This window comes from Nesoenas mayeri (genome assembly GCF_963082525.1).
Source record: "Nesoenas mayeri genome assembly, chromosome: 25".
In the NCBI taxonomy this organism is placed as follows: Eukaryota; Metazoa; Chordata; class Aves; order Columbiformes; family Columbidae; genus Nesoenas; species Nesoenas mayeri.
Window position 1 is genome coordinate 4496983 of NC_137549.1, and position 15029 is coordinate 4512011.

At 46.5% G+C, this 15029-nt stretch overlaps 2 protein-coding genes across 3 annotated transcripts in view; both read right to left on the reverse strand.

Annotated features, from left to right (window-relative positions):
- The window catches only part of EPS15L1 (epidermal growth factor receptor pathway substrate 15 like 1), a 34738-nt gene extending 25751 nt beyond the window's left edge, over positions 1-8987 (reverse strand). For both annotated transcript variants that reach the window (XM_080359457.1, XM_080359456.1), the window contains exons 1-9: positions 8930-8987; positions 4201-4246; positions 3896-3981; positions 3496-3543; positions 2972-3067; positions 2227-2289; positions 1575-1700; positions 791-850; positions 223-459 (exon numbers count right to left, since the gene is read on the reverse strand). In XM_080359457.1, coding sequence (XP_080215583.1) covers positions 223-459; positions 791-850; positions 1575-1700; positions 2227-2289; positions 2972-3067; positions 3496-3543; positions 3896-3981; positions 4201-4246; positions 8930-8959 — 792 coding nt within the window. In that variant the 5' untranslated portion in view covers positions 8960-8987. The remainder of the gene's footprint in view (positions 1-222; positions 460-790; positions 851-1574; positions 1701-2226; positions 2290-2971; positions 3068-3495; positions 3544-3895; positions 3982-4200; positions 4247-8929) is intronic.
- A 1530-nt stretch (positions 8988-10517) lies between these two features.
- Positions 10518-14461, reverse strand: CALR3 (calreticulin 3; the record flags this gene model as incomplete). The annotated part of the gene is made up of 9 exons (XM_080359183.1): positions 10518-10682; positions 10796-10888; positions 11035-11178; positions 11972-12085; positions 12193-12402; positions 12902-12996; positions 13667-13870; positions 14022-14123; positions 14299-14461. The coding sequence occupies 9 exons, from the start codon at positions 14459-14461 to the stop codon at positions 10518-10520; spliced, it is 1290 nt and encodes a 429-aa protein (XP_080215309.1).
- Positions 14462-15029: the final 568 nt, after the last annotated feature.

Below are 15029 nucleotides of genomic sequence, written 5' to 3' on the forward strand. Positions count from 1 at the left end.
GGTTCCACTTTCTACAGAAAGTGAAAATTCCCTATGAGACTTGCTACCTCCTGGTCACTCGGACTAAAATTCACCTGTTTTTCCAAGTCTTGCCGTTCTCATTTCACTCCCTCCAGCCAACAACAAACACATTTTCAGAAAAGCGCTCGCAAGAGGCAGGAATCAAAAAGAAAGGTTTTTTCCTGCTGTTTACTGATCTATATGTATATATAAGACGTGTACCTGCGCCTGTTTGATGCTGTGCTTAGGAGACAAGCTCCCTGTGCTGTTGAGGCTGTTGACGCTCCCATGCGACGGGGTGGAACGCAGACTGTCTTTCGGTGGAGGACTCGCAGGGAGAACAGGAACCGCGCCAGGGAAAACCGGCGTCTTCTTTCTTTTAGAAGGTGGTATGAGAGAAGGGGGTAACAGGGAAGGAACTGGCTCTTTCTCAAGAGCTCTATAAACCAAGTGCATTGCCTGCAAAGCCAAAAAGGTCAGATAACGTGAACAATTATAAGAAAAAGCAACATGATTTTCCAGTGTCAGTCATTTACATATTAGTAAAACAGGCAGTAAGATTACAGATATAAACCAGAGCAGATCACTTTGAATGTAATGCCAAAACGTTTAATCTTGCTGACAGAGGCAAGGGTCAATACATGGATTTGAGAAAGATCATTTAATAGCTCCTTGTGAACAATTTAGATCAGAACCGACAACTGAAGCAGAGAAAGCTGCAAAACTGAGAAATAAAACACAGTGATTTGCTCTGGCAGACACACTGAACCGAGAAGGTAAAGTAACCTACCACAGCAAATTCATCCTTGTCCAGGTGCCCATCCTTATCAATGTCACTGAGATCCCACACCTACAGCAATCGTGATAAAAGCAACGATTTAGAGAACAAGTTCCATTCTGTGCTTTTGATGTTAAATCATCACATATCAAGCATGCCCTCTACAGACTCCTGACAGATTTTTGTGAAGGTATTACTTAGATTAGGCCCAGCTAAACATTTGCTCATGAAACAGACTGAATTTGTTTTCTGGCACTGTGAATCAACACCGGCTCTAAAAATCCAGCGAGACCTGGACAGGCTGGAGAGTTGGGCAGGGAAAATGGAATGAAATAGAACAAGGGCAAGTGTAGAGTCTTGAATCTGGGCAGGAACAATCCCAGGTTCCAGTATCAGTTGGGGAATGAGCTATTAGAGAGCAGCGTAGGGGAAAGGGACCTGGGGGTCCTGGGGACAGCAGGGTGACCATGAGCCAGCACTGGGCCCTTGTGGCCAGGAAGCCAATGGTACTTGGGGTGGGTTAGAAGGGGGTGGTCAGTATGTCAGAGAGGTTCTCCTGCCTCTCTACTACCGAGATAATGAAGCCAATCTATTCCAGGGCCCAAATTACTACTATTATTCTTACATTTAAGTGGAAGACTTCAGAGCCTACTTAATGTTTTTGCTTTAGAGCAGGCACTCGGTGTAAAATCTCAGCCAAAACCTGATCCACGTTGAGAAGTTACATTTAAATATTTAACACTGCAACTACAAGAAGCTCAAGAGAGAACAGCTAAAATCTAAACAGCATACTCACCCTTCCTAGGATATCAAGAGGTAGCTTTGAATTCATCAGTACTGGTTTTACTTTGTCTCCTGAAAGTAAACCATTTACTGGCAAAAGGCTTTCAAAAATACCATCAAACTTTGCTTTTTCTTCCACCTAGTTGGTAAGAAATAGCCTGAATAAGTAAAAAAGTGTGCCTGTGTAAGTGTTGAAAATGAGATCTTGCAAGAAATTAAGACTGGTCAGTAACGTATTCATTCTAATTTCCGAGCTCTCTTGCAAGCGCCACCGTGCTGTACTGCAATGGAAACCCCACGAAGCAGGATTTAGGAGCTTAATTTCAAAGCTAAAGTGATGACAGCTGAGAGATTTCATCATGCAGCATACAAGATGTGTTTCTGTAGTGTTCTAAAAGGACAAGGCTGCCCACCACATTTCAAACAAACCTTGACAAACTCTGTAGAACTAAAAACTATTCCTCTCACATAATTTGCTTCCCGCTTCGAAGAAAAACAAAAAACTCAGCATTAGAAGGCTTTATTAAATTTCTACTTTTTGGAAAATACTTGTACTTGATTCTGTGAAATAGATTTGATCAAAAACTCTCTCGCTGGGAAAATTACAGCCAAGGAAAATATTTACTTCTAAAGAATGGATGGAATGTGTTGTCTTTTACACTTACCCTAACAGCCCAGTGCGTCTCTGTGGAAGGTGGGGTGATCAGCAAAGGACTGCTAGTGTCATGCTAAAATTAAAGAAGTTTTTATTTATATGTATATATATAATAATACACACTTCATTTCTGATCCTTACTAATTAAGAAACAGTTATAGACATGAAGCTTAACTACACTGCAAAAAAAGAAACAAGGATGCACGTGTACCCAGAAAAAAACCCAAGTCACGCTGATTTCTCCTACTGCAGAACCACAACTGCAGTTGTTTGGAAGAACAGGCTGGCAGCAGCCTGAACTCTCAGAACCACGACATCAATGAAAGAGAAGATTGTTCCAGTGTTCCAGCTAAAGCCTCAGTTCTCATATAATACATATAAACGTTCTGCAGTATAAGTTGGGGAATGACCTATTAGAGAGCAGCGTAGGAGAAAGGGAGCTGGGGGTCCTGGGGACAGCAGGGTGACCATGAGCCAGCACTGGGCCCTTGTGGCCAGGAAGCCAATGGGACCTGGGGTGGGTTAGAAGGGGGTGGTCAGTAGGTCAGAGAGGTTCTCCTGCCCCTCTGCTCTGCCCTGGGGAGACCACATCTGGAATCTTGTGTCCAGTTGTGGCCCCTCAGTTCCAGCAGGACAGGGAACTGCTGGAGAGAGTCCAGCGCAGGGCAGCAAAGATGCTGAAGGGAGTGGACATTCTGGGATTCTGTGATATAGGTATGTATTACTTACATATTATTTAGGTATGTATTACTTACAAATTTAGGAGGCGGCACAGTCAAGTTCAGGCTGCTCAGGTTGACATCGTGCCCGTTCTGTGCACACGCCACAAGGCGTAACGCGACATAGAAACCCTACAAACAATATCGTTCTCTATTAAAAAGAGCAACCAGTCTAAACCAGTCTCCCGTAACTTGGTATTTCACATTCTAAGCCATTTTTAGACACGTTAGTTATACCTTTTCATGCAAGCAACATTCCTAAATGAATCTTACAAATCATAGTTTGTATTTGCGAAAAACTCAGTGACTATGTATCTTTATATCCCACATACGGGTTATTTACAAAACAAAAGAGGAACAGAGAATTAGATCCAAACTTCTCCAGCAGCCCCAACAAGTGATCTACTTGGGTGTGAGCAGCACTAGGAGAAAATCCTTATGTTGCAAATGAGAAGTTTCAAAAAAAGGCTACGGCTAAGTACTACGGGTATCAGGGTTTTCTTGAAACAAGGCTGATTTGTGGAAGAGAACACGAGAAGCCTACGGAACATTTAATTTACCTGTTTATCCAAGTAGCCTTTACCCTCTGGATCAGCCAAATCCCATATCTGTGGAGATACAAAATCAAAGCCATTGTGATTTTAAAATAAAACAGCTCCACAGTTTACACCACATGCCTCCTTGAACTGTTCATTGCAGCTTGCAAATTACGACATACAACGTTATTTAATTCTTGAGTTAACAACAAAAATGTCACACAAAAGGCTATTTTTCCTTTCAGATGCCTGCAAAACGCAGAACAACACCTTGGAGCTACCACCTGCCTGTGGTTCATCTAATGTTCAAAGGATCTGGTTTGCATTCCACCGAATTCCCTTTCGCAAACCTCTCGTGCTCAACGTTAGCTGCACAACAGCCGTGTACAAAGCGTTACTGCCTTACCAAATTCTTTCAACTTACTTTTCCAAGGATAATATCCGAGAGACCAGATTTTTTAAGAAACAGCGCAGCTTCGCTCGCCCCAACTCTCCCTGTGTATGTTGGATCTACCTGAAAGAGAAAAATATCCCGTTCAACTGAAGGATCTGTTGTGAAAGCAGAGGTGAGGACCGAAACGCCTCTCGTCTCTGGGTCAAAAGGATTTGTACAAGCACGCGTTACCAGTCAGCAGAGAATTTACAGGGGTTAGCACTGCGATGGGGAATAGAGAGGGAATCTTGGCAAAGAGGAAACTGCACTTTATTTTCAGAATTTCTTTGAAGAACCTACCTGTTTGTAATAAGTTTCGTATAACGGATTCCCAGTGGAAAACTGAAAAACAAGAGAAATGTTAGAAAACCAAGGCAGACATGCAATCAGACAGCCCACGATAGGGACTGTCGGAAAATAAAACAGTGTAGGACTTTGCATGTTTCTCCTATCCTATCAAAACTATAAAACCATACATTAACTCACTCTGTTCCAAACTCCATACTTGAAATCTAAGTGTGGATTAACAGTAAAGCCCCCAAACTTGCAGCCAACAGACTCCTGTCACCTTTTAAAGCTTATTATTCATCATCACCCATACTTACATCGACACTTTTAATTAACACTGCTATATGGTAATAAGGTTCTGTAGAACAGCTTTGAACTATTTGCCAAGTTATTTTTCAGGCCCCGGCTGCATAATCACCGATACCAAAGGCAGAGTTCTCACCGCAGTGCTGACTCGAGCACCTCTTGCACTGTATAGATGTCTTTGGAATATGTTCAGCAGACAATTACATACACACACGCAGAGCCCTGGTCTCTAAATACGCCTGTGCTTATGAGTTTTCAGGAATAGAATCTTAAACGGAAACAGTTAATAAGAAGCATGGTATGGTTAATGTCCTGATTCCCTGATGATGCTGTTTGAGGATTTTGCCCTGGTGTTATCAGCGTGTTCCACAGAGGCAGCACATGCAGAGGCTGGTCCTGCCTTCCTCAGAGACTAAACAACCAGATTCCTCTTCCCTCCTGCTGACATTCCAAGCCAACGGGAACTGAAATGCCGGAAGCGGCAGAAGTCCCAAGATCCATCTCCTCCCTTGCCTCCTACAACCTCCACACCATTCTCAGCCACAACGTCGAGTGCAACAAACGGTACAATGCAGTCGCAAACCAGCCACCCCCCAGAGCACCCACGGGCCTCGAAAAACGCGTGATCGACCAACCAACCAACCAACCACTGTTTAATGAGTGAAATGAGGGATGGTGGGACACCCCACAGGCTCCTCGGGACACCCGCTCTCCACCTGCGGGGCAAGTCAGACGCCTGACGAACGATTATTTCACACTAACTCGGATCCCTGGTACGGCACCTCCCAAGTGCCACCTTCTTCCTGTCATCCACCCGCATTTCCGCATGTTCTGCCTGCACTGAGGGGAAGGGAGACAGAAATATGATGAAAAAGACCAGTGAGGAGCGTGACATTTTATTTTACACAAAGAGAATCTTCCTCTAGGTTTACAATAAACACACCAAACCTTACTATAAGGAGCTGTCCAAAATAACCCTATTAACCAAACGCAGACTGGATGAGCTTTCGAAGTCCTTTCCAAGCCCTGACATTCTGGGATCTGCGAAGCTCTTTGCAGATCAATAGTTGTACTTAGCTAGAAGAACCACACGTTTTCAGAAGCGTTTCCTAAACACTTTATATGTACTTCACTTAGATCCATCAACACAATCAGCCACGGCGTTCTCCAACGTCAGCACACTCTAAAAGCTCTTGCTCTTCCAGAAACTGGACAGGAGTTCAAAAGAAACAACCCATGACTATAACTCATAAATTTGCCTCATCTCTTTTGCTGGCATAGATAAGCACCGTGTTCCTGTCCAAAGCAGGAAACAGAACATTCAGAGAGAAGGTGGAAATAAGAAATAGCCTGTCCAATTCTGAATAAAATGTAATATGTTTTAGCCAACTTTCACCCAACTGTACAGCTCTCATTTCTCAGAAAGCTCGGAGGAGCCAGCCAAGGAGCGACTACAAGCTCCTCTATTTGGCAAGGATCCTAGAGCACGAAGACTGGATCCACAGCAAAATACAGAGCAAACCGCTCCAGCAGCAGCGTGGAGTGATCTCACCCCATCACCAGACGTTCTCGTCGTCCTCGTTTGGTATCGTCAGCCACAAAATCCAGCTGATTACCTGACCAAGGGGGCAGGAATCCAGGGTGATGTGCTGAAACGCTGGCAAGTTTCTGCTACAGCGATATATTCCTCCAAGCGCTGCCGGAAAGCCCTTCCTCACTCGACTCTCTACTTGCAGAACTTAACAAAGATGAAGCCTCTCTGACCGATTTACCTGGATGACTGCATCTCTGGGGTGAAGCAGAGCAGACAAAATGGACTCAAGTGATAAAAATAGCAGAGCTGCCTGTCTACGCCTCACGTGACCATACCATGATAATTCAAGATGATTCTGTAAATTTGATGACATCTGCTGACGAAGAACCTACACAAGTGTGTGCCAATGCTGGCAGTGGAGAAAAGCGTTTTGAAGAGTTTGAAGCTGATGAGTGGTCAAAGGATAGAACCTATTACACAGCAGCTTGTCTTGGAGTTTAACAAGCCCCTGGTTTCTACGCCTACTCCATATTCCCCAAAACATGACCCACAACCAACACTTCACGCCGTGTCCCGAACACACACTGCAGAACCTTGTTTTTCGGCCTCAAAGTTGAAGTTCACGTCTCAAACTCGCGCTGTGATGGCATATCTGGAACGCTGCCTCGTTGTACACGGTGCACGCACGCAGACACGGCTCCACGGCCCTTAGCACAGGGCTGGGAAAATGGCAGGGAACAACCCATAAACCCAGCTCCTCGCAACCTCTGTCCTGAGATCATCTCGGGGCCACAGAGAACTCTGCAGCAGCGAATCATTTTCCTTGGTGTCCTCTTGTTTCACAAGACTGAGCCACAAAGCGATCCACACTGTCTCTGGATCTCTACCATAAATCTCCGTGACCTCCAGAGCTGGAGGCTGAGCGCCTGGCGCAGTGGAGAGACTATTGATAAGGTGATCAAATACTCAAGAAAATAAAGTTAAAGGTAAATAAAATCCAGTTTCAGTTGCTTAACGCCACGAACTGATTTTACCTGCTTGCTCTTCAACTGTTTTTACGCGCAGCCAGTTGAGACAGCCAAGATGTTGAATAGCTTGCACGCTGTAAGTTAGATTTCTACATTCGCTTTCATAACGTAATAAAAACACAGAACAACAGAACTATAATAAAATTCATTAATGAGAACAAATGTGATTAAACTTTCACATTCTTGAGGTACGTATGTTCTTTATAGCTCATAATAAGTAAATATTTTTATTCTGGATCTTTCTGAGCGAACATGCTTCAACTTGACAGCACATGTAACCTCTCCTACTCCTTTTAACACCATGCCTAGTATTTTATGGCTAGCACACATCTCCGTAGTAATCATGAAACTGATGTTATTAAGAGGGGAAGTTTATTAACTTCCAGGGAAATTCTGTTCGCTGCCCCGATTACAGGTAGATGGCTCTTGACAGCTCCATACAGAAAATAAAGCTTGAAAACTAGAATGCTTCCAATGAATCAGCTGGAAAACGATACATCAAAGGAACCGATGCGTTCACAGAAGGCGGCCCTGTTTCCAAAAGATAATATGCTATATAAAATACCACTGATGCCAGCAACTGGAATTTAAACACAGAGGCAGGATTTCTAGTGTAACAAATACGACATATTTTTTCCAATGTAAATTCCACAACAAATCTTCAAGTCCGGAGTTTATTCTATACTTATTTTTTTGCACCACATCACTTGAAAACTATCGATAAGTTTGGATGTGCACGGATGCTTTCAGATGTTTCTTTAATTAAACAGATGTTAAGCAGGACTCTACTGCTATTCGGAGCTGAAAAGCAGCACACTCTCTTAATAAGACGCACAGCAAATTACAAATTACCCAAATACCACGTAGCTCCACCGAGAGATGATTTTTCAGATCACCACACATAGAAGCCCATTATTAAAAGGAAAGCGATACGTTTAGATAATTTGAACGATCAGTAGAATTTGTTCTGAATTCCTGAGCGGCCCAGACACAGTGTAGAAAAGAGTTTTAATTTCAAGGCATTTCTGGGGCATTGCTTTTGTTTTAAAGGAAATAAATGAACTGACTGCGTTCACAGGAGTATGGAAGAGAATAAACAGTGATCAGCTGTTCAGCTTTAAATTATTTGGGTGAAAAAATAATCCAAAAGCTTGTAACAAGAGCCAAAATCTACCCAAGGATCCCAGCCATTAAACCAGAGCTCCAGCAGCCTCTCCCCAAGGAATGTCACCCTCCTGGTGCCAGACAAGCGCCAAGGTCCAGGCTCGGTGCAGGAGCCCCGTTCTCCGCTGATGGGTGGAAACCTTTTATTCCTCCACCCTGAGCCCTTTATCATCAATAAAATAGCCACCCTGAGCCTGCGCTGCTCACGCACCTCCCAAATATTAAGCACAGTCATGACACCCCAACACCCAAAGGTGACATTAACCCCGTGTCACAAACAGGAAAAGAAGGTGACGTGACCAAAGTGTCCCGAGTGGGGGAGCGAGCCCCGTCCGGACCCCGCAGCGCGTTAATCCCCGCGGCTCTAAGGAAGGAGCTGCCGCTCCGGGAGGGAAACGCTCCCAAGCCTCGGGGCTGCCCTGCCCCTTCCCCGGGGAGCAGCTCCGGGGCCTCCAGGCGCCTTTTGTGCCCCCACAGAAGCGGCCGAACCCCGGGGGACAAGCGGGGGCTGCTCGGCCCCTCACCCCGCCCGGGCCCTGCTCCCCCCGGGCCGCAGGGAGAGGCCCCAGCGCCGGCCCCGGATGGACCCGCCCGAGCGGGACCCGCGCCCGGTTCAACCTCCCCCTTCCCCTCAACCGCCGCGCCCGAAGGGCCGCGTGTCCCCTCAGCCGCCCCCCGCCCGGCAGAGCGCGGCGGGCCGGTTACCTGCTGGCTGAGGGGGATGAGCGCCGCCATCTTCCTCCCACTGATTCGGGCAGCGCCGGGGCGGGGGAAGGCGGGCGGGGGGGGGCGGGGCGAGCGGCGGAGGCCCCGGCAGCGCCTGGCACCGCGCGGGCCCGGGCTGGGCCTGCTGGGCCGCCGCCTCCCGGGGCTTCGCGGGGCGGCTGAGGGGAGAACGTGAGGCGGGAACAGAGCGGCCGCCGCTTATCTGTGCGCGGCAGGCGGGCCCGCAGCCGCTCCCCGCCGGCCAGGCTGGCGCTGACCCGCCTACGGCACGGACAGTGGGGAATGTGCTTCCAGGTAACCGAGCCGAGGTGCTCACGGACCTTTTAGTTCGGTGACCTGCGTTCAACTTTGTCCCGGGCAAACCCTGTTGTATTGCTTCATTACGCTAAACCTTGCCAAAATGGAGCACGGCAAATGAAGCTGCGATCGGATATTCACCATTAAATAGCAAAGTTAACAAATCCTTGCCTAAAATGTGTTTTAAAGGAAATAAGTAAGCTGGCTGTCTTCACAAGAGTAGGGGAAATAAAGGGAAAGCAAGCTGGACGAGGCGAGGCCACCACAGCCATAGAAAAGCTAAATGAACAGCAATGCATTTAGGAGATAAGGTAAAGGGTCAGTGGCATTAGAGTGTATTTCAATAGATTCCAAAGATCTTCACCCCCCAGCAACACCGGAGTTGTTTCGGAAGGGACACAACTCAAACGAGAAGTGAAAGAATTTGACCTCAGCCAGGATGGAAACTGGAAACTGGCCAAGCTGGGGCTCCCACGGATCCCCCCGCTCCTTCCCCCTCCGGCTTCAGTCTTTGCTGAATTTATAGCGTGAGTTCTTAGAGGGGTGGGGAGGAAACAGGGAGGAGCAGAAGGACCAGAGAAGGGATGAGGGAAGTGACCGAACAAGTTCCGAGTGAGTTACAGGGGAGGTCAGACAGAAAAACAGGCACATTGTTCACTCTGCAAAACGCTCCTCCCGCCACCCTATTCAGAAAATAACTAAGGCACTGTGTGCGTGCATTTACGATTTTTGAAGGGCAAAGAATTGCCTGGATGCATTTAAACTTTTCAGGACGGGTTTGCGGACGGTAACTCGGGCAGAAGGAGCAGCGGGAACCCCGAACCCTGACAGGTGCATGATGAGCGTAGAGCTCATCTCCCCCTGCTGTGATACAGGTTGTGAAACACGCTGCGCACACTTGACATGCTGAACCCTTTAATGGAATATCATTAAAAGCTTATGACATTTCCTCAGTGAAAATGAGGATGAATTTTACATTCAATATTAAACCCTGAAAGTGTAGAACAGTCCCAAGACCTAGTGCTTTATTAAAAGTGATTTTAATCCATTTTAGAAGTGGCAAGATACAGTTAAATAAAAATTAACCTTTTCTACAGATAATTTAACTACGTTATGGTGTTTTTTTATAAACAACTAACACCAGTCACAAAATTTAATGCTAAATTAAAAATCCTGTTTTACTATAGCTCCATTGGTGCAGATTTCAACAAGCTGTTAACAAAACATCAAAATCCTTATGTGAAAAATGTGAACTTCTTTGAAACAACAGTTAAAACTCCTCCTTGTCCGCAGTCTGCCCCATCACTCTGCCCTTCCCAGAGCTTCTTCTCTCCAGCTTTTTCTTAAACCGCTCCTCAAAGTATTTTTCCTCCATGACCCTTTCCCTCTCCTGCTCTTCCTCCGTCTGCTTTAGATTCATTTCCTCTTCAGGACCCTAATGTTAAAATTTCACTTTTATGCACCGAGAGGTTCTTCGTCAGATTAGACAGGAGATTTTTAAAATGGGGTAAAAACAGAACCAAAACAGACATAAGAATTTCACCTTACCTTTGTTTCTCCCCATGTTTCATCTCCAAAGTCTTCCGCATAAACCTCATCATCTGTTATCAAGAAGTTGTCAAAAATTGTGCCAGCTCTCACCTTTGAAGAAAGAGGGAAAAATAACCTAAACACACAGGTCCCTAAGATCAAAAACCAATATATAATGTTTATATGCAAAGGGTAAAGAGGTTGCTATTCACACAGTGAGAAAAAAGGTTCATGAATTTCCAATAAGGGCATCTCACCTGCCAGATATCCAGTCCAATGACACTAATATTTTCGTAGCTGTAGATACTGAAGTCTGGCCAGTAATCTGGATTGTCGATCTGCGGATGAGGCCAAGCCCCTCTATAATTTGGGTTATCAATCTGCCTCGGTTTCCATTCCCCCTAGTCAAAAATGCATGTTCTGAGTAGTCAGGCAAAGAAATGTTGCTTAAAGTGTTACAGATAACTAGGATTCGTCTCTGTCTGCTCTGCTGGAGGCTGAGGATTCCGTACCGCTGAGGCCCCAGAGGAAGGCAGGACAGTGGAGGAGTTTGCCTGGCTGATGAGGACTGGGTTAGGGAGCAGTCAGGCAATCTGGACATCCATAAACCCATGGGTCGGGATGGGATGCACCCGCGGTGCTGAGGGAGCTGGCTGAGGTCATTGCTGGACCGCTCTCCATCATCTTTGCCAAGTCTTGGGGGCCTGTATCTAGTGCAGTGCCTCAGCGGTCAGTGCTGGGGCCTGTATTATTCAACAAAGATGCTGAAGGGAATGGAGCATCTCCCGTGTGGGGAAAGGCTGAGGGAGCTGGGGCTCTGGAGCTGGACAAGAGGACACTGAGGGGGGACTCATTCCTGGGGATCAATATGGAAAGGGGGAGTGTCAGGAGGATGGAGCCAGGCTCTTCTGGTGACAACCAGTGATAGGACAAGGGGCAATGGGTTCAAACTGGAACACAAAAGGTTCCACTTGAATATGAGAAGAAACTTGTTGGGGTGAGGGTGGCAGAGCCTGGCCCAGGCTGCCCAGGGGGGTTGTGGAGTCTCCTTCTGTGCAGACATTCCAACCCGCCTGGACACCTTCCTGTGTAACCTCATCTGGGTGTTCCTGCTCCATGGGGGGATTGCACTGGATGAGCTTTCCAGGGCCCTTCAACCCCTGACACTCTGGGATTCTGTGAAATTATTTATACCCTGTATAGAGGATTCTTGACCATAGGATAATGCCATTCTCCGTTCACAGTGTCATCCCAGTCTTCAGGTTTCTCAGCACTGGTGTCCATGATGTATTCAGGTTCATCCCAATCCTTTAAAAAGATTAAGAAAGTAAACTAGTGCAGAGTTCAACTAGATCAAACGTGTACTCAGTAGAAATGAAATAATCCAGTCATGCAGAATAAGGAGAGCACATCACCTCTGGTTTGGTGTCATTTGGATCATCAATCTGGATTCTATCATCCCAGTCAGTGGGTTTCCTCACTGTGGGATCATTAATTTTCTTCGGTGGCAAAAAATCAAAATCATCTTCTAAGTTGCCGGATGCGACCATTTGGTTATCAATTTTTACTTCATAAGTCTGATCTGGCCTTATAATCAAAGTATATAAGTGTGTATATCCATCAACCTGGGTGTTAAAAACACAAGGACATTTTTTAAGGATCTTAAACACAGCTCTCAGGAACTGCCTCGCGCCACAACTATAAACCAAGTTCTAATGGATTTTTCACAAGCCGCAGTAAGAAAAAAATAATTCCCAAGTCTCCTAGAGGCAGAAAATTAATGACATTTTTCACATCTATTTTCCAGTCCTCCCATCGGTTCTGAACAATTGGAATTAAGGTTTCAGTTAAGAAACACAAAGACATACATTTCTTAATCACATACAGCACCCTTGCAGCTTTATTTTGTCCTGTATCGGCATACAATGAATGAAGAAATACCTCAAGTCACCAAATTAACATGATTTTTAAGATACGATGAAAAGTGGAAAGGTGTTACATGTTTGGAATGGTTGTTCAGGGTTTCTGTTGTGTCTGTTTGGTTTAGTTTTTAAGTTTTCTTTCCCTAATATCCCTGTAACTTGTGTATTTTCAAGCTCACGTCTCTTTGAAATGTGTATTTACCTTACATCTGACCGGTTTCTTGATCGGATGGTGTTTATTCTTGTAATTTAAAATAACATGGACTTTCTTTGTCTCAGATCCACAAATATCTGGCCCTACAACAAAGAGATTATAAGCTTTGTGTCTTTAACTTCTCTGCAGAAAAATACAGGTGGTTTACCTTTTCCTTCTAACACTGCTGGGCACCTCTCCCATTCCATTTGTAATGGAATTTTTAATGGACTTTTACTCACAGTCCGTAAATCTACCTTAGAATTAGACTAGAATTAGGTGCAGTTCTGTAACAGAACTAAACCCAGAAAACAGAAATTCACGCAAAAGAAGAGCTGTATCCGGCACAAGGCAAATAACGATATTAGATACATAATGACACATTTCACTTCGGCAGAGAAGTGTACAAATTACACTAAATCACTGGACACTAAGACAAGTCTATCAGGGCAGATAATGGCTCACAGTATGCAGCTACAGTTAAAGGTTTTCAAAAAACATAAATCCTGCTGAACAACCACCTTTATTATAAAAACACTCCGACCATTTTCTGTTACATCCTTCAAATCAGCTCAGAATGTTTGCATAAATATGTATTTTATTAATACGTAGAGATCTCTCAAGTGTGGAAGAACTAACTCCTTGCAGTCACAACATGCTTATTTTTTCAAGACAGCCTTCCTTTATGCTTTTTCAACCATTTTCACAGCCACCGTAGAATTGCACAACAGCAGTGTTAGTGTTTTAGTCATGACAAGATAACTCTAAACTCACCAAACATGATGTAATAATGCGAATCTCCATTTAGGCTCTTCTGGTCCAAATTTGAGGAAAAAATTTTAACATATCCCCCACCACAATCTATCTTCTGCTCGTGTTTCACAGTATACTGAATGACCAGAGTCTTCCCTTTGTTACTGAATGGTTTAAATCGTGAGGAGATGGCATAAAATTTAGAATTTTCACTAGTTTGTAAACCTGTGAAGATATTAGCACAATAGTCAAACTTATATTTGTCTCCATTTGCAATTAAAAAACACTTTTACTGCCACACACAGCACATCTATAAAGGCAAATTCCCAACTCTTGAGGTGGCTCCCACAGCAAATTTTGAATGAAACGCACGCACCTTTATCTCGCTCTGGATCTCCATAAAACTTCCCAGCAGTGAGTTTAAACTTCCCAAGGCCCGGTTTGTACTCAGAATACATCCACCTCTTCTGCCAGTTGTCTGTCCCGCAATGCCGGTACCAGCAACACAAGAGGGAGTCACTAAACGCGGTACAACAAGTTGGGGGGACACGACCCTCTCCACCACCACACACCAGACCCTCTCCACCACCACACACCAGACCCTCTCCACCACCACACACCAGACCCCCCCCGCCCCACTGCCCTCGCCAAACCTCCGTCCAGAAACTGCTCCTGGAAATACACCGCAGCCCTGGCGGGGCCCAGGGCGGCCCCGAGGAGCAGCACCAGCCTCAGCGCGACAACGGTCGTGGCGCTTCCAGCGCGGCCTCCGTGTCCCCGCGCCGCCATCGCCTTCACACCACCAGGTCCCCTCATCTTCGCGCCTTCGGGGTCCCGCCCTTGATGCGCGGGCTCTGATTGGCTGCGCTTTCCTAATTATTATGCAGCGGGATCAGATTGGCTTAGCGCCCCTGGGTGCGCCACGGCGAGATGCATGCTGGGGGGTGTAGTCGGCGCGCGCGCGTGACGGTAGCAGTATGGTTTGTTGGGATTGGCTGGTTACGCCCAGGCATCTGCGCGGGAGCCAATGAGGGGCGAGACGCTGAGGAGTCGCGGTGTCTGGGACGCGGCGCCGGTCGCTCCTGCCTGGGCCTGAGGGAGCCGCGGCTGCCGCCGGTCGGGGCGCTCCGTGCCGGGGTCGCTCCGTTCGAGGTGGTTGCGATCGCTCGGGCGAACATGGCGCCCGCGGGCGGAGGGCAGGTGAGGCGCCAGCTCCCGTCCCGGCCGCCGCGCAGCCGCGGGGCCCGGGCCGGTGCTTCAGGCGGCGCTGAGGGCAGGGCCTTGTGGGGCGCGGGGAGCTCAACTGGCCGCCCGCCTCCTCCGCTGAGGGCTCTTTGCATCCTCTTCTCAGCAGGGACACAGCGATGCTCCCCGCAGAACCGTC